This window comes from Cuculus canorus, chromosome Z (genome assembly GCF_017976375.1).
Source record: "Cuculus canorus isolate bCucCan1 chromosome Z, bCucCan1.pri, whole genome shotgun sequence".
NCBI lineage: Eukaryota > Metazoa > Chordata > Aves > Cuculiformes > Cuculidae > Cuculus > Cuculus canorus.
The window spans coordinates 49,837,393-49,862,138 of NC_071441.1; the positions used below are offsets into that span (position 1 = coordinate 49,837,393).

At 39.6% G+C, this 24,746-nt stretch overlaps 1 protein-coding gene across 3 annotated transcripts; it reads right to left on the bottom strand.

Moving 5' to 3' along the window:
• Window positions 1–4,047: 4,047 nt before the first annotated feature.
• Window positions 4,048–21,604, bottom strand: C9orf72 (C9orf72-SMCR8 complex subunit). Of its 3 annotated transcripts, none has more exons than XM_054054499.1 (11): window positions 21,295–21,604; window positions 19,226–19,711; window positions 16,150–16,209; window positions 15,154–15,249; window positions 14,428–14,492; window positions 11,229–11,301; window positions 8,427–8,543; window positions 7,891–8,126; window positions 7,333–7,390; window positions 6,685–6,794; window positions 4,048–6,601 (listed from the first exon to the last, which is right to left on the bottom strand). In XM_054054499.1, exons 2-11 carry the CDS (start codon window positions 19,667–19,669, stop codon window positions 6,415–6,417), a joined length of 1,446 nt encoding a protein of 481 aa, XP_053910474.1. In that variant the 5' UTR covers window positions 19,670–19,711; window positions 21,295–21,604; the 3' UTR covers window positions 4,048–6,414. The 3 variants fall into 3 exon arrangements, with proteins under 3 accessions (XP_053910474.1, XP_053910473.1, XP_053910475.1); XM_054054498.1 differs by having other exon boundaries at window positions 21,398–21,603; XM_054054500.1 differs by lacking the exon at window positions 16,150–16,209 and having other exon boundaries at window positions 21,398–21,603.
• Window positions 21,605–24,746: the final 3,142 nt, after the last annotated feature.

Below are 24,746 nucleotides of genomic sequence, written 5' to 3' on the forward strand. Positions count from 1 at the left end.
GCACCCAACCAGAGCCTAATGTCCAGCTTGGGTACAAGGATATGCTGGGAGAGTGCTGGAAGCCTTGGTGAAGTTAACGTAAATGACATCCCCTGTTGTCTACCTGTCCACAAATTCAGCCATTTTATCTCAGAAAGCAATGAGGTGGACGAAGCATTATTCACATCTGGTCAAGCCACACTGACAGTTCCCCATGACTACCTTCTTCCTCATGTGGCGAGACATGTACTCCAAGAGGACACATACCATGATTTTCTAAGGCAGCTGAGTCAGCCTGCTCTTCACCAGATATTCTGTTGGTCCTTTTCCATTTGCCAGAGACCTCCATCCGTCTATATGACAATAAACACAGGTAGGCCTAAAAGCACGGAACAATTACCAGTTGCCATTCCATTCCATTTAAGCAGGAATTTCTTTCATCTGATCTTTTTGCTTTGAAAGCCTGACCCATGCTAATCAAAGGTTAAAAGTTCTTGCAGCATAGCTCTATTATTTTAGCTAGAACTGAAGTCAGGCTTGCTCCATGGTCGTTATCAGGACTGTGTCCTTTTTCATGCTTCTGAACTTCAATTTAAGCCCTCTGTGTTTGAAACCTCTGTACATACATATGAACAACATGGCTTTGAGAAGCAAGGTAATGACTTCCTTTAACCAAAGTATCACATGAACAACCTTGCAAGTAAGACCAGGCTGCCATGGACTTTCCTTGGTGCTTTGCCCAAGCAGGAGGCATAACAGTGAGCATAGCTCTAGGCCAGGACAGATGACAACACCATAACCACATTCTATTTGTGTGCAAAAAAATTACTCTGCAGACTAATGCATAAGGATTCTGGCTTTTTACTGTTGAAGAGAGGGCAAAGAACATTGTTTGTAGGCTCTTATTAAACAATAGAGGCCTGTGACATACTTGTATAAGATAGCCTTTATATTTTGGACTACTTTTCTTTGTCTTCACAGATCAGAGGCTAGGAAGAGAAATCTTTCTAACACCTTTTACCAGGTGACAATGGAGTGTAGACATGCTGGCACTATGTAGTGGTGTTTCATGATTCTATGACTCTATCATCGTACCGATGGCTCAGGGATAAGAACATTATCAAAATACCCATTTTGCTCTGGAACAAAATAGACAGTATGACATACTGATATGAAGACTGGGAACATCCTTTGTGGTCCTTACAAGTAAGACATTCCAGTAGATGTCTTTCTGCGCTACCTTTATACGGTATGCAAAGACCAGGAATCAAGATCCGGGGAAAATGTGCTGCTAAAAATGCTCTAAAGCACTACTCCCCTTTCAAATCTAACTGGAAGAAATAAATTCGCCTTATTCTTCTAACTGTACAGAACTAAAATCCTGAATAAAGGTATTCACTGACTGCTAGATTTAAGTGAATTCCTTAAAATATTTCTGAATTCTCACACATGGGATTAAAACTTTATTTAAAGTAGAGACTAAATTCTTATTTGAACACATAAATTCTTATATTTGAACACATCAGAGGCATAGCTAGTCATACTGGTCTCAGCTTGAAATTAGTCAGCCCTTAACAGAAATGTAGGAACTAAGCAATGCACAACTTTCTGTCAATGACAGCCTATGATTCACCATCTCACCAGAATTTTTAATGAAACAAGGAAAAGTTTTCTTCTTGTTTTCAAAGGATAAAAGGTGATGTTTCTATCAGATGCAGAAATTCTATGAAAAAAATCAGCAGCATTTTGTCAAAAATGGTGCATGAATTTTACTAGAATATAATTTCCTGAGCAAGATATACAACACAACATGCAGATGCATTTAATAATTTACTTCACTATACATTCTGCACTTGTGACAATTGTGCAACAAAAGTGGCAACTGAGAAAGTTTCCAGTAAACAGAGCTTTACTAGTTATTAGTGTCAATGTTACATTTCTAATGCCTAGTTCCTATCAAGCCGAAGTTATTAATTTCAGCAGCACATTTAAAGCTTTTTATACTTCAACGCAACTTCTACATTAGAAGTTTCAGCAGTGTTCATTACATTTTTTTCACAATTTTAAACATGAGAGTAAAAACCTAGCACAATCAGGCTCTTCTCAAATGGATCAATTGATTAAAAATGCAGAAAGAAATAATAATGGTAGGAAGACAAATAGGATCTCAGCACAAGAAATTTACATCAACATAATTCTTCCAAGTTCTTTTCATCAAGTGCTGAGGTCACTGCAAGAGTCCTACATACATGTACAGCGAAAAAACAGCTCCACAAAATGTGCTTACTTACTCAACCAGGTGACACTACTGATGTTCATGGACAAAAATTGGTGTGCAGCTCGGGCCCAATTCCATGTCTTACTGAAGCTCTAAATATTTAATTGTAAATCTCTTCTTTGAGAAAATGTAAGGGAATTCTATCTAAACAAAGGAGAGTATTGTGTTTAAAAATCTGACTATATGACATTTCAGGAAAAGTTGTGGATCTAAATTACATTAACTTTTATTCCTCACTGCATGGGAGATACACTAAAAACCTATCTTGAAAACCCATTTGTCAGGTTATACTAATAGTGTTAGCTATTATTTACTGTATCATGCTGCCTGCTTAGTATTTAAGTACTCTCAGAGGTTCTCTAGGCAAAGCAAAACTAAAGCAAAGTTACCGAATAAATAGGTGCCTTACAGAAAACATTCTGTTTCTAATACCAGGAAGCTCCAGATGCATTGTTTTGGCAAGGAAAAAACTCATATAATTTAAGCCATAAATCAACAGTACACCTGTCAAAGAGTAACGCAGGTGTCCTAAGGCAAGCTCAGGGAGGACGGAAACATCCCATGGAGCAGAAGGGCAAAAGCTCACTTGATCTTGATTCCAGAGGGATGTGGGACAGATGAGGAGTATAGTCAGGACACTAAATTTCAGGAAAGCAGACTTCCAGCTTTTCAAGGAATTACTTGGTAGGACCCCCTGGGACGTGGTCCTCCAAGACAAGGGAGCAGAACAGAGCTTGAAAATATTTGAGGAAGCTTTCCACAGGGTACAAGAGCGCTCAGTCCCCATATGTAGAAAATCAGACAGGAAAGGGAAGAGACCAGCATGGCTGAGTCGAGCATGGCTGGTTAAACAAAAAAAAGAAGAAGGAACTGCACAGGCAGCACAAGCAGGGACAAGGAACCTGGGACGTGTATAGAGATGCTGCCCGCTTGTGTAGGGATGAAGTCAGGAAGGCCAAGAGGCAACTGGAGCTGAACTTGGCAAGGGAAGTAAAGACCAACAAGAAGGGCTTTTACAGGTAAATCAATCAAAAGAGGAAGGTCAAAGAGAACGTACCCCCACTGATGACTGGAAATGAGGATGATGTATCAACAGATGAGGAAAAGGCTGAGGTACTCAACAACTTTTTTGCCTCAGTCTTCAATAACTCCTCTCATCGCCACCCCCCGAGTCATGGGACAGCAAGATGATGACCAGGGAGGTAGACCCCCTCCCACAGTAGAGGAGGATCAGGTTCGCGAACACCTGAGAAACCAGAACATATGTAAGTCCATGGGCCTGATGAGATGCATCCCAGAGTCCTGAGGGAACTGGCAGATGTGGTTGCCAAGTTACTCTCCATAACATTTGGAAAGTCATGGCAATCAGGAGAAGTCCCTGGTGACTGGAAGAAGGGTAACCTTGTGCTCATTTTTAAAAAGGGTAGAAAAGACAACCCTGAGAACCACCGACCTGCCAGCCTCACCTCTGTGCCTGGGAAGATCATGGAACACATCCTCCTAGAATATATGCTAAAGCACATGGAGGGCAGGGAGGTGATTAATGGCAGCCAACATGGCTTCACCAAGGCAATTCTGTCTGACCAACTTAGTGGCTTTCTATGACGGGGTAACCGCAGCAGTGGACATGGGTAAACCAACGGACGTCTGTAAATCCTTGGACACAGTCCCATACAACATCCTTCTCTCTAAATTGGAGATATGGATTTGGCAGGTGGACGGTAAAGTGGATAAGAAACTGGTGGGATGGTCATATTCAAAGAGTAGTGGTCAATGGCTCAAAGTCCAGATGGAGATCCATGACAAGTGGTGTCCCTCAGGGGTCCATACTGGGACCAGTGCTGTTTAATATCTTTATCAATGATATTGACATCAAGAATGAGTGCACCCTCAGCAAGTCTGCGGATGACATGAAGCTGAGTGGTTTAGTTGCCACACTGGAAGAATGGGATGTCATCCAGACAGACCTGGACAGGCTGGAGAAGTGGACCTGTGAGAACCTCATGACGTTCAACAAGGCCAAGTGTAAGGTCCTGCACCTGGGTCAGGGCAATCCCAGTTTTCAGTACATGATGGGGGATGACGGGATTGAGAGCAGCCCTGCAGAGAAGGACTTGGGGGTGCGGGTCAATGAGAATCTCAACACAAGCCAGCAATGTGCACTCACAGCCCAGAAGGCCAATCATATCCTGGGGTGCATCAAAAGAAGCGTGGCCAGCAGTGCCAGGGAAGGGATTCTGCTCCCTCTATTCCTCTTTTGTGAGACCTCATCTGGAATACTGTGTCCAGTTCTGGAATCCTCAACATAGGAAGGATATGGAGCTGTTGGAATGGGTCCAGAGGAGGACTACAAAGATGACTGGGGGGCTGAAGCACCTTCCCTATGAGGACAGGCTGAGAGAGTTGGGCCTGTTCAGCCTGGAGAAGAGAAGGCTCAGAGAACATCTTCCAGTACCTGAAGGGGGCCTACAGGGAAGCTGGAGAAGGGCTATTTGTAAAGGCTTGTGGGGATAGGACCAGGGGAACAGGTATAAACTGGAGAGGAGCAGATTTAGACTGGACATTAGGAAGAATTTCTTCATAATGAGTGGTGAGACACTGGAACAGGTTGCCTAGGGAAGTTGTGGCTGCCCCATCCCTGGAGATGTTCAAGGCCAGGTTGGATGGGGTCTTGGGCAGCCTGATCTAGTGGGACGTCCCTGCCCATGGCTGGGGGGTTGGGACTAGATGATCTTTAAGGTCCCTTTCAACCCTAACTATACGATGATACTGTGATGATACTGTGATGACACTGTGAACAGTGGCTTCTAGAATCAGAAGTGCGCCTCCTTCATAATGGAGTTATGAGGTTACATTAAAACACGACACAAAAATATTTGTTTGTTCAAAAAGAGAAGAAATACAACATGATTTACTATTGATTTCAATGCAGCACACACCAACCACGGGCTAAAACTCAAAAAATGGGTCTGGATTAACCTTGACTCTACACTGCTCTACATGCTACTGAGAAAAAAAGGTTGAAGCATACAAAGAGAAAATGTGTTTTTATTTTCAAGCAAAGCAAACCAAACCTGGAGATGCACTAAGATGAGCTAAGAAGACTGGCAAGATTATTGACTAGAATTCACTAGTGCTAATTAGTTCATAGCTATGCTCCTTTCTGAATTAAGTATTAGTAAGTACAGTAATGGTAGTGTGAAAAAAAAATTACAGTTTCGTCTTTTACTTCGGCTACCAGGAAAGGTCTAACACTTTAATCTGAACCTTATTTTAACTGAAAGTGTGAAAAGCAGCAGCAGTTTAAAGTCCGAAAGACTGGCATCTTCTGCTGAATGCGACAACTTTTCTGGTTTCTGTTTTGAGAAGAGCTCAGTTATGGTGGATCACTGAACATTCTGCGGCAGGATAGCCCAGCAATCTGTGACAGAACATATTTGTTGCTACTTGTATGCACAAAGCTGCATAAATAATGATTTGATTCCCATGTGCTGGTATTTAAGCTGCTAATGGTCAACAGTTTGCACACAACAATAGCACTCTGAAGTATATTAAAAATCCCAAACACCTTTAAGTGCTCTAAATAAAGGAGCCAGTGGCGTTAAAAAGTGAGATGAGGAAAGATACACTTTAGATTTGTACCACATACATAAGAATAAATACTTCCAAAAACTCTTTGAATGTCTTGGACGGCCCAAATTCTATGATCTCCATGATCAGAGAGGATGTATGTATTTTACTGCGGAAACACTGAAAATACTGACATAGCAGAACAGGGAAAAAAACACACCTGAAGGAAGTCTCTGCAGAAAGAAAATGAAAATGCTTCCTCTTATTGTACATCAAAACCTGTCCAAATTTATCTGTCAAGCCCAGATGGCAAAGGAACCTCTGGTAACATTTACTTTTATGGCTAAAAAATGCACACGGAAGATACAGGTTCATTAAAATCATGCTTGTCTAGCTAAGTTGATATTGCGTTTAACATGACTCCCTCCTACCTTGGACAGACTGTAGCGTCACTGTTCCCCTAATGCTCCATCCTCTGTCAAGTCAATGATTGTCACAAGCATGGTGGTCACACTGACAAAATCTGTCAAAAAATTTCTTTTCGTACCATGCAAGACTTTAATATAGCACGTCAACAGCAGAGAACTTTAAAACGTCATAAGCATATCACGTTCTTGTACACTAGTGTAGAATGGCCTTCCAAAGACAAAGGAATGTAGACCTGGTTTAATCTTCTCAGCCAAAGCCATTATTATGTTAAGATCGCCCTCTGTTGTTAAGTCGAGATCGATCTTTAAGCTACGAAGAGACTTAAAAGGTTTCTTTCCTTTTTGCCTGCAAGAAAATAAAAAAGAATGTTGTAAAAAAAGAACAAAGGAAATTTCTCAAAGACTGTTTTCTGCTAATTGTCAACTTACGTGTCGTCCTCTATGTATTTTATTAAAGTTAAGGCTTTTCTGTGAAGGACTAGCAGAAATTGTGCAAGGAAAGTACTCCTTAGAGACAAGCCAGGCTTCAGATGAAAGATCTGTTAAAAAGTATACCAGAAAATTAAGTAGACATGGAAATTCAAGAATCATTTTATGAATGTGGAATATAAAGAAACATTGCATATATATGTAATATATCCTTATTTATAGCAAAGTGTGCACATCAACACCAAACTTGTAGAAACACTCAGCATGTTTTTAGTTTTCTAGCTGCTCAGATGCAAAAAAACTAAGCTATTTTGCAATTCAGTTTGCATAAAGTATTATTTTCCTTTTTTAAATGACCTGATATTAACCTCAGACAGGTAGTATTGTCAATGCTATAACTGTAGAAACTGTTGCACAGCTACAGAAAATATACGTTCTTTTTCATGTGTAAGAAGCAGTTTCAGTATTACACTAACGCTACAAATAACACAAGTATTTTTCTCTCTAGTGATGAAGAAAAGAATCATAGCACTCATATGAAAGAGAGCCACCAAGCCAACGAATTATCTACTCATGGTAAATTATCTGTTACCAGCTCATAGAGTGCTGAGTTTTAGCTCTTTATCCATATGAAAAAGCAACAATTACCTGATCCAGGAAGGTTTTTACTAATGTATCTCGATGCAGGATATCTTGAAAGACATTTCTGTAGGAAAAAAAGCAAACAAACATGTGAGTTAATACCATCAAGAGACACCAACTATCCAGAAGTTGTGCACAGCAATAGCATTACTGTTTGCAATCTTGTAGAAACTAAAGTCAATTCAAAATCTTAGTGAATTAAAATCTTCCTATTTTTAAACATAATTCAGAATTTTAAAGCAAAATTTTCAGATGAAATGAACTAAACCAAGGAAAGCCATTCGGCCCTGTCAAATTCATTTTGCTGTGTTAAACTCCTATTAAAACAGGCAATAAAATTAACATAAGTCAGAAGTATCACTGAAAATGAATGTCAGTAATATTTAATGCCAACAAACTACTGATGGAACTTGTAAGTTCCTCGAAAATAAATGCAGCTACTGGAGCCGAAAGAGCTTCTTAAAAGCAAAAAAATCATGTACTTTATTACAAAATACACTTTTTACTACTTTACTTTCTTGTTCCAAATGAAGTAACTTTGAGAGATGCGAGAGGAATACATACAAATCAGGTGTGAAACTCTCATCTGTGTGAATAACACGATCTTGAGACATTTCTTCATCTGAATTAGCTCTCCAAAATGCTGTTAGCTCAGATCTCATATATCGGCGTTGGTTATAGATGTGTTCATGACAAGGGGGCATCTGCTTCACTGTATTGACATCTACATCTATATGTGTAGTAGGATATGGGGCATACATTACTTGACGGAAGGGCAACACAAAGCTTCCAGTTGCATCCTGTTTTAGTGAAAAAAAAATATTCTGCTAGTTACTTTTTTTAAAAAAAACCAAAGCTATACTGGAACAAAACAATATGAAACATGAAATAGATGTGTCAAAGAAAATGGTGGCTTGGAAATTCAATATGCAAGTAGTTACAAGAAGACCTACAGCACCAGAAAAGATTCAAGGGAAGATGACATATTTCTTAGAACGTGAATGCGTATATGTGTGTGCATATTGTGTGTTCACATATATATATACATTAAAGAATGTTCTTAAAATACAGAGTAATAGAACTTTCTTAGGCGTACTTACTTTGAGTAAGCCTTGAACAAAAAGTCCTGATTCATATTTGAAAGAAGATTCATTTCTACAGAGTCTGGAACACTTCCGCTCTGACGGTGTAAGAAACAGACACAATGTTCTCACAATCTACATTAAAAAGAACAGTTATGAAAAATATGGAAAGGTAAGGAATGAACTAATCTTAAAATGGAATTTCTGACAAGAACGTATTAGGCATCTGAAATAATGAACAAAAAAGTTCATCATGCTTATCAGAAATCCAAAACTTTAGCAAGGTCACAAAATACTGACATGTTTAAATTACTAAGCTGTAAGCCATATTACTCCAAACTCTTGTCAAATGAAGAAAAAATCCAGCACTTATTGGCAAAGTTTGCTTTTCAACCAACTATGTAGAACAAATCACTTTGCCTTCATGTACATAAACATGAGTTACTGTGATTACTTTCCTAGCCTTTTAAGCCCCTTATTTTATTCGTTCCATACCGAAACAGCATCTATTGTCTCTAGTCAGGCATAGTCAATTTCCTAAATAAACACCCATGGTTATTTCCTCAGTAATTTCCCCAAACTCTCCATTAAAAATCAGCAAAGCTACTTCATTATGCATTTTCAAACTCTGGTACTGCAACAGCTACAAGTAATAATCTCCAAACACAAACACCTATTTCCATCTCCTCATATTTCAGTCTTAACCTGTGGTGTCCTTGCTCTGTAAGGCATTTCTGAAAGCTCTATCCTTACACAATGTGTTTATGCAGCACCTAAAAAACCGGCAGCCTAGTTTCTCACTAATGCTTTTCACCACTTCAGCAAGATGCAATAGGTGTTTTTTCTACTTTAAGGACAGTTAAAGTATGCCATAAAGAAATCAATTACTTCAAAACAGTTGCACCGTGCCACAAAGAGCACACTGCTGATGAGAACCTGTGTAGAATTTACAAAATTTAGCTTAGATGTATCTTAAGACTCATGCTCTTCTGGACTTTTCTTCCTGCAGTGTGTAGCTTATAAGTATATTATTTTACATGATTAGTTACATGTTAAATCCATTTAATTAGTTACTGTGTGAACTATAAGCATTAAGCTTCTTATAACCACTGAAGCCTTTAACATTTCCTCTATTATGCTAACTTAATCATGTGCAAGTCTTACATCCCTGAAACAATACGTTTTAACCGTGGTTAGCTGATTTCAGCTAAGAACTGAGAATTTTTGTTTGTTTATCTGTTCCTTTGTTGCTCATAATTATTTTTAATTTGAGTATCAGCATTAACCATTCATTTGATCATAGGTGCTTTACCATCACTGCCAAGACACACAGAACAATGCATTCGTCCCCTCCCAATTTTTATAAAGCATCACAAACTCCTTATTTCAAAACACAGGCTTACTAAACATGCCTTGAATTTTTTAAAGAGAAGATTGTTATATGTCACTGCAATCGGGAACACTACATACTATAAAATACATAATATGCATAATCTAAAAGCCATATATAATATATTTCTCGGACCCACTGTTCTTAATTTTTATTTCACTTTGAAGCATTACACACTCATACATACACACATATATCAAAAAGGACATCAACTTTGAGACTTAAAACAATTTTTTTTCCTCAAAAGAAGGCTTCAATCTTACAAATAAACTAGAGCTCAATAATTAGTGCATCACAATTAAGAACATAATCAGACTGACAAGCTCAATATACAAAAACATTCCCTATCAGAGAATAAAATTATATGAATATGCTGATTCTCCACATGTACCACATGGGACTATAGTTTTTGCATGGCCCAGAGGTCCCAGTGTAAATTGAAAACTTACTTGAAGGACTGCACGCTTTTATGAAACCTCTCTTTTCATTCCCAGTTGCAGGGGTATTCTGAATCAAAAAGGTCTATTAAAGGATTCAGCCATGAATGTATATTGGCAATTGACTTAGTGAAATATATTTTCTCACAAAGAAAAGAACATTTCCTTCATGATTTATCTCTAAATATCCTAACTGAAAATAAACTTCAGTGTTTTTATTAGAAGGGTTGGAATATCACTCTAACTAAATGCAAGTCGAAGAGAAAGCTCTCCAAACAAAATGCCTATACATGGCACTACAGTAAAAAGAAATACGCATTAAGAAATATTTCAATACACAGTAAACACAAGCGTATCTCTTCCGTGAATTGCTTTCAATTTATCTGAAACTAGCATTTTGGTATAATCAAAAAACTGTATACAAAAGAAGTATGTGGGGAATTCTGAGCAATGAAAACATCCTTATTTGATTTTTCCTTCATATACTGGATAATCTTAAAATAAGAAACTCCCCATTTACACCAAGATATTAGAGCAAAAGCAGTGCAGGTGATAGCTTCAAAGTGGTTCAAATTAAATATTCTGTAACAAACTTACAAGAGAGTTAAAAATAATAGCAGCATAGGAAAAAAATGTCTACCAGAAATATATCTTAAAAGTACACAGATTACCCATTAACATAGCTGAACAGGCTTGCCAAGTTCAGTCCGTTACTATTTGTACATTTTAGCTTACAGAGTTGGTTTGGTTTTTTTTTTCCCAAAAAGTTAAAAGCTCAGAATCATTTGCTACTTCTTTATATACAGAATACAACAGATAAGGCAATCTTCAGGCAGAATTACCAACTGCTAGACTAATCATCTGAAGTAAGATAACCAGACAACAGTATTCCTTCCTTCTTCAACCTTAAGTAAAGATAAACCTTGTTCCAAATAACACACTAACAGTCCAAATAATCAGAATTTAAGTTGGGTTGATTCGGAAGTGCAATACCTTATTAACTTTTTCTGCGCTGCTTCCTACAACTACAGAACAACCACAGGTCTGCAGGTGTGAACTAATTGCACTGCAAATAAAAAGCAACATAGGTTAATATATTTAATCAGATTTATCAAATAAACCAGTTATCATCTTCACAAGAAAAAAGAAGTGTTCCTAGTTTAAATATAGGCCCATATCTACAGACCCATACCCATAAGGTCTCACACAGCTATGAAGGTTACTGCTGAAATCTAAAAGTTTGACACTATCTACATTTTCACTTTGAAGAATAAAAATATAATCACTCAGAACCTCCAAATATGAATTACAGAGCAAACAAAAACTGTCTACTGCTACTATCTAACTTTATTGCAAAAACTGTGTAAATAACTAGTCCAAAGTAACAGAAGCTATATTAATAATGAAGGATTTGAAAGCATCCTTAAAGAAAATCTATTCCATCGTTGTTCTTATTTTCTGAAACTGAAGCAGGTAAACTCGGCAGGTAAACTGTCCTACTCTTAGTAACTATGTCGGCAAAAGCATGTCATAAGCTTGAGTCCCCCAGAATAACAGACAGGCGTGCTGGAAGTTGAGGCTCTTTTCTTACGAGTTGCCAGCAGCACAGATCTGATTTCGTTTATGTTAAGTTTGGAGGCTGCAGTAAATACACTTCGACTAACCTTGACAACTCTTAACTTGTCCTTGAGAAAATTCCATTGAGATTTCTTATCCTTATCCTACCTCTCCACTTGAACTCACTCAAACCTGGCTCACAGCTTCAGAAGACTAGATACCCTATATCCATTCTTTTTTTTCCAGCATCTGTGAATACAGAAAGGTACATTTATGCTGTCTTATTGAAGGATGCATTGTATGTGGTTAACTGGCTCTAACAAACACCTCTAATTGATAAGGACTATAATAGCTACACCCAGACTCTGAAATCCTACAAGTGGGCTTTACAATAGACCTGCTATTATTTATCCTATCAGGTATATTCTAAGAGTTAAAATTAAGGTGATCTAAATTCTTATGAATCCTCCTTTGGGATAGAAACAGATGTTAGTTATCATTTAGAAGCTAATAAGAAAGCATGACTGCTTATTTTAGAGGTTGGTCTTGCTGATACGGCAGCCTATGTAGTATGATCCAATTTTTATTCCACCATGTGTATAAATCCTTCCAGACTATACTGAGGGCTTGCAATCTGAACCTAGATGAGCCGACACGCTTTGCAGATAAGCTAAAAAGAAGACATTTGAACACTTCACAAAAATGACCAAGTTATTCATAGAATCACCAGGTTGGAAAAGACCTCTTGGATCATCAAGTCCAACCATTCCTATCTGTCACTAAATCACATCCCTGAGCACCTCGTCTACCCATCTTTTAAATATCTCCAGGGACGGTGACTCCACCACCTCACTAGGTTGCCTGTTCCAGTGCCCAACGACCTTTTCTGTGAATTTTTTTTCCCGATATCCAGTCTGAACCTCCCCTGGCGCAGCTTGAGGCCACCCCTCCCTTGTCCTGTTGCCAGTCATTTGGGAGAAGAGGTCAGCACCCTCCTCTCCACAACCTCCTTTCAGGTAGTTGTAGAGAGCAGTAAGGTTTGCCCTCAGCTTTCTCTTCTGAAGGCTAAACAACCCCAGTTCCCTCAGCCGCTCCTCATAAGACTTGTTCTCCAGCCCCTTCACCAGCTTCGTTGCTCTTCTCTGGACATGCTCCAGAGCCTCAACATCCTTCTTGTAGCGAGGGACACAGAACTGAACACAGTATTTGAGGTGCAGTCTTACCAGTCCTGAGTACAGGGGCAGAATAAACTCCCTGGACCTGCTGGCCACGCCGTTTCTGATACAAGCCAAGATGCCATTTGACTTCCTGGCCACTTGGGCACACTGCTGACTTATGTTCAGTCAGCTGTCAACCAACACCCCCAGGTCCTTCTCCTCTGGGCAGCTTTCTAGCCACTCTTCCCCTAGTTTGTAGCACTGCACAGGGTTGTTGTGCCCCAAGTGCAGGACCTGGCATTTGGCCTTGATAAACCTCATGCCATTGGTCTCAGCCCAGCGGTCCAGCCTGTTCAGATCCCTTTGAAGAGCCTCCCTATCCTTAAGGAGATTGACACTTCTTCCCAGATTAGTGTTGTCTGCAAATTTGCTCAGGGTGCACTCAATGCCTTCATCCAGGTCATTGATAAAGATACTGAACAGGACTGGACCCAGCACTGACCCCTGGGGAACACGACTGACGACTGGCCTCCAGCTGGAGTTAACTCCATTTACCACAACTCTTTGGGGCCAGCCATCCAACCAGTTTTCCACTCAAATTATTTTCTTTTCAGGATAAAATTTCCAGAAAGAAGTAGCAAGAAGAGATAACTGACACCCTACAGACTGCTACCTGCCCAACAAATCTCCATCTGGTATGAAAGTAGCTCATTACTGTAGGATCAACGGCCCTAGCTGTTTAAAATAATCTATTCCATGATATTCCCTTCATTTTTCCCAAATTCTCTATGGAACTAAATACCACATTATTGTGAAGAATTAGTTAATTTAACACATGGATTTCTGCAGTACTTCAGGCATATGTGACACTGCATAAATAGATGACACTAAGCACCGTGTAAATAAATGCAGTTACGATAGAGATGTCCTAGAAGGTAATATGACATCATTTAAAACCTATGAAATATGCTTTCCTACAGGATGACACCACATTGCTCTCAAGTGCAACTATCTCCACTTATACATTAAAAACGGGGTAAAACCCAGAAAAACATAATTTAATAATAAGATTTCTATGTTATACTATTAATGACTTATTCATAGTTAACGCAATGAACACAAGCCTTTTATATTTCATAAAAATCTAAGACTTATATCCTTATACAATTAAACATAGTTATCAAAGAAAAATCATATTTGATAGGAATTCTATTATCAAGCAAATGACTCCATGACAACAGTCTATTGAGATGCAGTTAGTAGCCCAGAGCCATTCTTCTAAAAAGACAGCAACTTCTACAGCACTTAATAGACAAAAATCTCAAAAAGCCAAATACATGTCATCCTTTACTTTCCTATAAAGAAAATTGTTCTAATATACGTTCACATGCATAGATAGATGGATAGATGATAGATAGATATGCAGACACAAATTTAAGTCGTTTTACTACAGCATAAATCAAAACTGAAATTCATACTTGAGAAGAAAGCCTTCATGGCAACTATCCCCGATGTCATCATCATTAAGCACTGTGTCACTTATCTGAAATGGAAGTAAATATAAACAGAGGTTAGACAAGGATCTGCAACACCTTCTAATTAATTGATTTTTAGTTTTAATCATACACGGAAACCATCTGGGAACTATTTAAGCTAAGAATTAAAACTGCCCAAAAAAGCACTACCTTAATAAAGCACTCAGACTTCAGCCAAAGCATCTTAAAAATGAGGAAATCAGTCAAGTTATTATACGTTCTTCATCAGTTACAAGTCAGACCCTGACCACTGTCTTTCTTGTATAACCTTGTCTAGAATACTTTAAATTAGTGTATGTGAGATCACTTCCACTTCTCCCACAAGAACATTAAGCCATGCTAAAACAGGTATCAATATGAAAACTGTTTACTGCCACATTTATTTTGTTTTGCATCAAATAGCTTCCTCACTCTACTCTTAAAAACAGTATTAACCTCTGTAGTCAATTTTACTAAGTGCTGACCATAAAAACTACTGCTACTACTGTTACATTTACAGAACTAAACCAGTTACACTAAACCATTCCCTATACTACTTAGGAAAACTTCATGTGAAACAAGTCTACAAGAACTTACGACAACTGTGGGGTTTTGTCTGCCAAAAAGAGTACCAAACCAGAGTGCCAAAGCCACTTTTTTAGTCAGAATGCAGAGAATGCAAGGACCTACATCTATTTCTTCTGGAACACTGTGTGATTTCATAGATGAAAGGAGCTCCATTACAGGAATGACTTCTCCTGTCAGCATTGGAATGATGCTCTGGCCCTGCTCAATAAAAAAAATGCTTTAAGTAAAATCATAATACGCAGTACATGAAGTTACTACTAACATGAAATTGCAATATTACATGCAAAACATCCTTGAGTCCCTATTGTTTGGAAGTGTGCAGAAATTGATTCATAAACTTCTTGAGCTTTGCTCATCAATAATAATGAACTGGAAACACACATTATGTTTCTCAACATTATGTCTCAAACTTATTTCCAGGGTCCTATGCTAATTTTCACAATCAGTTTGATTTGCCTAAAAAAGAAGTATCCGGAGTGAGATAACCTGATCACATTAGGTACACTTACTCTTAAGCATTTTAGATCCAAGTCTAACATTTTAACAACGGGAAAACAATGCCAGGAGTTCTTAGTTATTAACATACAAAATTACTTATCTAATTTATCTTTCACAAGAAACTGAAGTCACAATTTCATATTTACAGTTTCAGAAAGCAAATTCTTTTCACAGTCTTATCCAGTAAGTCTCCAACCACATTCCAACATGACAAACTCCGTATGTCTTTGTAACTTGAAAAGGTAATGAACTAGTGAAAAAAAATCCTTGACAGGAGATGAGCATGAATCTATGGAAGTTACTACCTTTATAGAGCTTCAAGTTCAAGTAAATGACTTTCCTTTTTCTGCAAGGTAATGTTCTTCATAGATTTCCACTTTACCCATAAAGTGATGAAATGTATTTTTGGTTCAATTTGTTCACAGCTTTCATCATCCTGTCTTCAGAAACTTTGCCTCCTGTGCATGGCAGCTCATCAACCAGTCCAAAGTATCTTCCTGGATCCCAAAAATAAGAAGCAGCACCAACTTCTACAGTCACCAGACGCAGTCAAACAGTTTTGGGACGACGTGCCTTACGCATCAACCAGACAGCCCTTACCTGATCCTCCATTCTCTCCGTCCCTTCCAAGACAATCTTCTGGAAATGTTCTTGCCTCTCCTGAGCAAGAGAAGCAGTTAAATATAAACGCTCTGGTATACATGTACGCACAAAACAGTCAAACGGTACAGTTTCTTCCCTGCGGAGTCACGCTTCTTAGATTCAAATTTCGATGTTCAAGTCTTTTTTTCTTTTACAGAGATGATATTAGCAGGAACTGATGTCAGTTTAAATAGACCAATGCTTCCTGCTCTGCCACTCACTGAACCTCTCACATGCTTGGGCAGATGCAGAAGGAAAGCAAGGGTGTGATAACAATGACTAAACATTAAGTTTCTTCATTACAGAGCAAGAAAATGCCAAATTATCAGATTCTGGTGCAGAATTCCCTTTTATCCATGAATTTTTATTTTCAAATGGGTAAGGTACAGACTGATGGTTCCTGTTGCAGCACAAGAAAAATGAGATCTCCAGAATGAGAAAAATTATTGTTTGGAGAAGTTAGGCAAAATAAGACTTTTTATTTTTTTCTACATCTTGAACACTGACAAGTCTTCATATCATTGCTTAATAACCAAGTACAGGAGACATAAACCTCAAAATACACAAAACACAATGTACAAGAGACTGGACAAAGTTCTCAAACCAGACTCGGCAGGAACTGAGTAGAAAACTGCATTTAAAATGCAACTTAAAACAGAATAAAGTTGTCACTCACAAAGACAATTTGGCATTCATCAGCAGAACAAGCAATAAAATACGCAAAAATGGAAGATGCTATGAGAACTAACGGCATTTTTTCTAGATGCTGACAGGCTACTGCATTTTTACTGGTTACTTCTTAGTTTCCTGTGACTACGCTACTCAGAGCTGATCAACTTCAAGCGGGACAAGAGTTTACATAACATTTTTTGAGTATACAAACAGTGAACAAGCTACAGTGACTTGCCCTAAAACAGTAATAAAACTAGCCCAATCATCTAAAAAAAGCATCTGTGAAAAACAGTATTGGAATGAGGCAGGCTCCTTCTAGGTACCTCCATCCTTGAGTGCACTGTCAGTGAAGTAAGACATCCTTGACAATGAAGATCCTTTGCTTTAAAAGAAGATAGTCTTCTTGATGATAAGGCTGAACAAATGGTGTAAGCCACTTCTTTTTAGAAATACAACCACTCAAAATTATTAAACAAACATCTGGAACATCAAATTGAAGTAGATAAAAGGGGTTTCTAACCTTACAGAGAAAACTTGCTTGGAACTGCTTGTCTCTTTTTGAAACTCTGAACACCATCCATGTTTCTCCTAGTTCTTGAGTTCAGAAGTTTTTTTACTCTTCTAATGTCTACCTGGAACTGTTGTCCAGCTCTACACAGAACTCATGGGAGCTGATAACCACAACCATTAGAAATTCCAGAATATATAGTTCCTTTCAGATATGACTTCACCATTCTTTGTTCTGTTGTAGCCATAGCTGCCGAACTGCTTCAAAATGCAAACGACAAAATAAGCCTGTTTTAATTCAATATTATCGTTCTACAACTCATGCCTAAATTATAACCTGCATTTCCAAAGCAGTTTTCTTTCTTCTAGGAAAAGCTGCAGAACTGCAGATATACTCAGACATCTTTGATCATCCTCCAAAATAAAGAAAAAAGACAAAAAAACCAACAAATGTCTATTTCAGATTGTATCATTGTCTCAGCTGACCCAGTTGACCTATCTGCTTCAAGAATATCTGAAAAAGAATGAAGAACTTAATGACTGATCCCTGAGGAAACTGTTAGAAAACATTTTTTTGACATTCTCAATGCCACTTGAAGACTATTCCTATTGTGAAAACATAGTGATATGGATCAATGTCCAAAAACAGAGAAGACATACTACAGCTAAGAAAGACAGAGACCTCTTGTTTGACCACTCACATTTAAGTTGTTACAGAGGACAATGAATGACAATGACAAAATAACATAATCAAGAACATGAGATAGCATTCACTTATGTCAAAAGCACTAACATCCAGCAGGCTTTTAGGAGACTAGATTAGGAATTAAATATTTGTGTGCCTACTATATTAAAAATTAACTTTATGTCCTATCCTTCCTCTGTAAAACAAACTTCAGGATTATCAAAAACCAGTGCTATGAAAAATGTCACCAGCCATCATCAGGCAAGACAGCAAAAATCAATGGAGCTTGTTTCAGTAGCAAGAAAGAAACAGCACCACAAAATTAACATCAGCTTATTGTTTCTGATTTAAATAATTCGGATGAAAGCAGTAAAAAAGGAAGTTTAAAGTATGTTGACTAGACGTCTCAAAACAGAAAAGGAACAAAAACTGTATCAGACAAACATGCATCACCATACACTTTACAGCTGACATGCAGTCTACTGCTCTACAAGAACTTGTACTCCACGATGACAGTTTTATTTTTATTATTAGAATGTTACTTATATAAAACAAAAATACATAAGAATTTTCACTTAATAAAGATATATCCATCATGGACCCAAGATAGGACTTCTTCAGAAAAATCTAGCTTATTTTCCTTTCCGAATTTCAAAAGTAGATATATTTTCATGGTTCTCTCCTTAGTTTTACACAATTTAATACCTGCCAAACTATTCATTGTTGCCCTTTTAAAAATAAAAATACAATTGTAACAACATTAATTGCATTAGTTCCCTTTTCTGAACCTCAGCAGTGAAAATAGTGATTTGAAACACAGTAAATTTACAAGTTTACCTGGTTTAAATACACTAATTAATACAGTTAAAAGCAACAATTTACATCAATTTCCAGGCGATTAAAAACTGTACAGGATATTGTTTCACCTAGATAGGCTGGGAGAGGTTATATAGTATTACCAGGAGAAATTCTGTAGACAAAACGCCAGTTTTGAAATTGCTGACATATTGATAACTTTCAGCCTCCAGAACTGTATATGTGTAGGGAGGGCAAACTCCCTGTGGGTTTTTGTGCCTGGATTGCTACACAGACAGTGTCACAAAATCTTAATTCTTGCTTTTGCTCAAAACAACTTGCACAACTGTTTTTAGTAATGAACAATAAACCTACCTTATGCATCCATATTCTTCCTTTCCTTATAATATGTGTTAACCTATCCACACATACTCTGTGAAGTGGCAGGTAGAAGCTAAGTTCATTTTGTGGAAGAATAATTGATAGTCCATATGTGCTTCTGTCTCCATTCCAGTTTCCATCAAAGATTAATGACACAATGATTACCCTTTTTTCTGCCAAGACGAAGAACTTCACATCTATTGCACCGCTTTCTGCATTCCGAAGTATTTCTCCATTAAGGGTGTGGTTAGCAAGAAAAGTTATTTCACCATCACTGAGAAGTACCTGTTCTGTCTTTGGCGCCCAGATATGTCGCACTCGGGGGCCAAGAATATTGTCCCAGTAAGCAAAAGTGGCAGCTAATAAAGGCGACTCGCCATTCAAATAGATCTCCGTTTTAGCAACTGCAGGAGACGGTGGTGGACAAAGGGCTGACATGCCTGCTTCCTCTCTTGTGTATGACTGAAACGTTTACATCACCTGAAAAATGTTTTCATAGAAAAAAACCACAAAATTAGAGCAGCATCCACTATTATCTCATCTCCTGTTTCCAAATAAGACTTCAAAAGACAACCTGACTTCTACACCTGATATTTCACTGCAGACTTTATTCAAGAAGGAAGTCCATATGCATTCCTCCCACATAAGGATGCGGTATGCTTTACAAACATTAGTCAGACAGACCTCAAATACCCTTTATTCACTATACAAGTATGATGAGCGTGTACACAATTCAAATTGTGTAGAAAACCTGACATAAAATAAATATATCCCTTGCATGATGGTGACATGGATGGTGTCGTGATACAAAATATGTCCTCAGCACATTATAAAATGTATTGATGGAAAAGTCTTCATATTGCATAGACACAAGTTCTTAAATAGTTTCCCTAGCAGTTTCCAACAACTCTACAGCTTCACCATTATGATGGGGCTGCAGAAGATGAACAGGAAATTTCACCTTCACTAAAAGTTATGCTAGAGTCACAGGAACACATTAAATAAAAATGCTGTATAAACAAATTCAACCCACAATGGACAAGTATACAATCTAAAATGCATTTATCTTGATGAGACGTCACATCACCAGGACTCAGCTTTCCTCTTCTCTCTGCCTGCAGGTCCCCATAGGACAGCAGAGGAAACCCCCAGCAACTCCCACTTCACTGACACAGCTGTCTCTGTTCCATGTCAGGTATTTGAACTTCTTTCTTCCTATAAGCGCCCCTAATAAGTTCATCCCGATGTTTTTCCTCACAGCAAGAAGCACCTCCCATTCCCTCTGGCTTTTCCTCGGGCTGCCCCTGCCAGCCTGTGGCCAGCCTGGAGGGCAGTAGGGAGGCCAAGGCTACCTGAGGCTCTAAACGTGACTCCACACTTTTCAGGAAATCATAGAACTACAGAGTAGTTTGAGTTGGAGGAGACCTTAAAGATCACCTGATTCCAACCCTGTTGTCATGGGCACGAACACCTCCCTCTAGACCAGGCTGCCCAAGGCACCATCCAGCCTGGCCTTGAACATCTTCAGGGATGGAGCAACCACAACTTCCTGGGCAACCTGTGCCAGTTGCCTCACCAACCTCATCATGAAGAATTTCTTCCTAAGGTCTAATCTAAATCTTCCCCCTCCGCTTTACTGCGCCACTGCCCCTCGTCCTATCACTACATGAGTTGTAAAAAGCCCTTCCACAGCTCTCTTGTAGCCCCTTCAGGTACTAGAAGGCTGTGATAAGGTCTCTTTGGAGCCTTCTCTTCTCCAGGCTGAACAAATCCAACTCTCTCAGCCTGTCCTCGTATGGGAGGTGCTCCAGCCCTCTGATTATCCTTGTAGCCTCCTCTGGACCTGTTCCAACAGTTCCATATGCTTCTTGTGTTGGGGATTCTATATTTGGACACAGGACTCCAGGTGGAGTCTCATGAGAGCCTCAGTCACTCCCTGTCTCCTTAGGCTGACAAGACATTTGCTCTACCCACGGCCCTTCCAGACGAGCCGGGGCAGTGGCCGCACAACCCGGCCCGGCTCACACCCTCCAGAGCTGCTCAGAACTTCGGAGCACACCTACCTCGCGAAGCAAACTGCGAGAAGGCTCTATCTAGCATCTTCACCCCGCCAGCACCAGAGGAGGACAACCCCGAAACCGAAAGCACCACCCATGACCACCTCACCTGCGCACCCGCAGGCGCTCCCGCGTCCCGCCTGCCCACACAGCTGCGAGCCCTCAGCCGCGCTCGTGCGCATGCGCAAACAGGACCACGCCTCCCTTGCCCACACAGCGGCGAAGTTTCAGCCGCGCTCCTACGCATGCGCAATTCGGCCTACTCCTCTCCTGCCCGCACAGCCTATGGGCCTCAGAGTGTGCAGTAGCGTCCGCTTCGCGCTTGCTCACAGCGGCCGGGGCTTAGCTACGCCTCTGCGCATGCACCTGCCCACACAGAAGGAGGGGCTCAGCTGCCCTCCTGCGCATGCGCAGTCCCGCATACTCGCCCCACCCACATATCTGATGGGACTCAGCCGCGCTTCTGCGCATGTGCAGTGCCGCTCATTTCCCGCTTGCCCGCAGCGGCTGGGGCCTCAGCCACGCTCCTGCGCATGCGCAGCCCGCGGGAGGCGGGAAGGTGTGTTGACGTTGCCGAGAGCACGGCAGGCGGCGGGGGAAGTTGTGTGGCGCGGGAGGGATGGCTGAGGGGATTGCAGCAGCAGCAGCAGCAGCAGCAGCAGCAGCAGCAGCAGCAGCAGCAGCAGGGAGGCGGTGTTGTCTAACGGATGGCGGAGGGAATATGGCGGCTAAGTGCTGTGGAAGCTGCCCCCGCCGAGAGCAGCAGACGTGAGGCCTGTGTGGCCGTGAGGAGCCCCAGACCTGTTACACCTTGTGAAGGAAAGGGCAGAAGCTCTGGAAGCTGGGGAAAACTGCTTTGTACCGGGTGCGTCATCTTACGTAGGGGCTTTTATGCTTAAACTAGTTAATAATGGCAGAATTAGGTCAGTATCCAAACATGCTATATGCGAAAACGTGATCGTGCTCTTGTTTGTGCTTCATTTAATTCCACAGTTATATGGTGACTACCTTTAAATCTTATTAGTTCTGCAATCCAGTCTGGATGGAAATCACCATAGTTACATCATAGTCATATGTCACAACTCATAGTCACAAATGTAAGAGTCATTTATTTATTTACAGGGACACCTGTCCTCTCCCTTCTCCCCTCCCAATAAAGGAACACAGCTGTAGTCCTGCAGGCTCCCTCACCTCTGCTGTAGCATGAGTTGTCCTGTCTTGAGCAACTTGAACAAGCCCACACAAGTCATTAACAGGGCACAAAATCCCTTGAGTATGATTTTTTTGAGTGGTACCCTGTTAGTTTGACCACAAAAAGCACCTTCCTCAAAATGCCTTTAACGTCAGGGAATGGAATAATTTTCCATTGGAAAATGCTGTCTTTGGTCAGCTAAAGTTTGCTGTTCAGATTAATTTTACCACCAATTTTAAAGGCATACAATGCAAAATCACGTCTGTGTATTTGATAGTAGTTTTAGCTTCTGAGAAACAGAGTTCAAATAAAAGTAAATGACCACTCAAAATTAATAGAATAGTTTAGTTTGTTGGAAAAGACCTTCGGGATCATTAGTCCATGCATAAACCTAATACTGCCAAGTCTACCACTAAACAGTGTCTGTAAGTGCCATGTTTGCATATCTTTGAAATCCCTGCAGTGATGGTGGCTACACCACTTCCATCATCAGCCTGTTCCAGTGCTTGACAACCATTTTCGTGAAGGAAGCTTTACTAATTCACATTTGAACAATGAAGATGAACGTAAAGTGGTTCTCATATATTTTAGACACTGTGTAAGAAAACTCTATTGATACTAGGTAAGTAACAGTGTAGGAAAAGTGGTCCTCAAGGATGGGGAAGTAGGGTTTATCTTAATGTTGTCACTGACTTGTCGTGTAGCCTTGCGTAGGACACTTGGTATTGCTGCATCGGTTTTCCCATTAGAAACTGTTTTGAGAAATCATCATTTAAAAGCAAATCACTGTGTTCTATGCGAACAATATTAGCAAGAATTACAAATCCTTTCTTTTTTCTTGAAGTGATAGATAAGTCCCTGTAACTGCCACAGTGGTATTATGGCAGAGTGAAATTTCTGCCTATTTTAGCAATATTGATTTTCGTCTTTTTTTTCTTTCTCTTTTCCCTGACAGTTTTTCATACCTTCTTTTGGAAGAGGAAAGAGTAACAATCCCATTGTATATGTTTTGGAGAGACTAAAAATATTTATGCAGATGCTTTTTGTGAACATATCAGAGAAACGGTGACAGGCTGCAGCATAAGCAGATTTTTTTCTCCTGACAGAGAATATATCTGTCTATGAAGCCTATTGCTGCACATCTGCATGAGATGGAGAGGCTATGGAATAAAGAAAATGAATATGAGCTCTGGCAAAAATACATTTCGATTTTATTTATTTATGTTTTTAGTATGACATCTTGAATCGTTGTCATGACTGATGTCATGCTTTAAAATAAGGTAGTATATAGGCGAAAAGGGAAAGGGATGAAACAAAATACAGTGGAATCCAGCTGCTCAGCCTGGTGGAGAAAGACAATGGAAACACCAAGTATTACCTAGCTACCCTGCTGCAATGCAATGCAACCCTGCATGCACTCTGGCCAGTGCAAGTTTGCACCACTGCAAAAAGTGATCTTGAAGAAAGCCAAGTTCACGGTAATAAAGCTAATGTTTTCCAGCCAGATCATATTGCTGCAAAATTAATACTCTAGGTAAAAGAAGGCAAATACAAAAGATTGGTTGGAGTTGCAAGAAGCAGAAACGCTCAGCGGTGGTGCAGGAATCAGTGCAGAGATTAAGCCTTATGCACCTAAAATCAACATAAAGCCAGATTTAGCTCTAGAGAAAACAAAGTTTGCAGTCCCTTCTCCCCAGCTGTTAATTTGTACAACAGGGGAATGGTGGGACTTTTCACGGGTGGATGGTTTAATGCTGTAGTTTCACATCTGTGCTAAAACCAGTGAAGTACATTTGCACCATCGCTGTCATTTTTATTGAGTTTCTTGTTACTAGTTTTAACTTGTTCTTAGAGGCACTGACTTTAGTGAGTTCTATGGCCTATGCAAATTGGAGCTTGACCTGTGAAGATAAATTCATTTCACACAATTTCTGGTATTGATTCTAGCTGCATCTCACCAGTTATTTGTATCTGAGTGGTGCAATCCCAGGCTGCAGTCATTATCATGTTAACAGTTTATAGATTAGTAAATGAACAGACATGGCAGTGTAGGGACCCATTAATTACTGTGACAGAAAGCAGACTGCAATTCTAGGCCTTTCAGTGGAAGTTGGAAATTTTCAAATGAAAGTTAAGGATCCAGAATTTTGGAGCACTTAGGTATTTCATCCAAAGAGGTGTCCCATAACTTATCTTTCTTTTCACCATGGAAAGGGTGATTTGATCTCTTAAAAGTGTTCTGTCTCTTCAAGCCCACATGACAATG

Coding starts and splice junctions, on each gene's coding strand:
- C9orf72 (XM_054054499.1), bottom strand. CDS start 19,669: ATGTCAGCCCTTTGTCCACCACCGTCTCCTGCAGTTGCTAAAACGGAG. Junction 11,302..14,427: donor CATGAAGGCTTTCTTCTCAA/GTATGAATTTCA, acceptor TTTTATTTGCAG/TGCAATTAGTTCACACCTGC. Junction 8,127..8,426: donor TTGTTCAAGGCTTACTCAAA/GTAAGTACGCCT, acceptor TCACTAAAACAG/GATGCAACTGGAAGCTTTGT.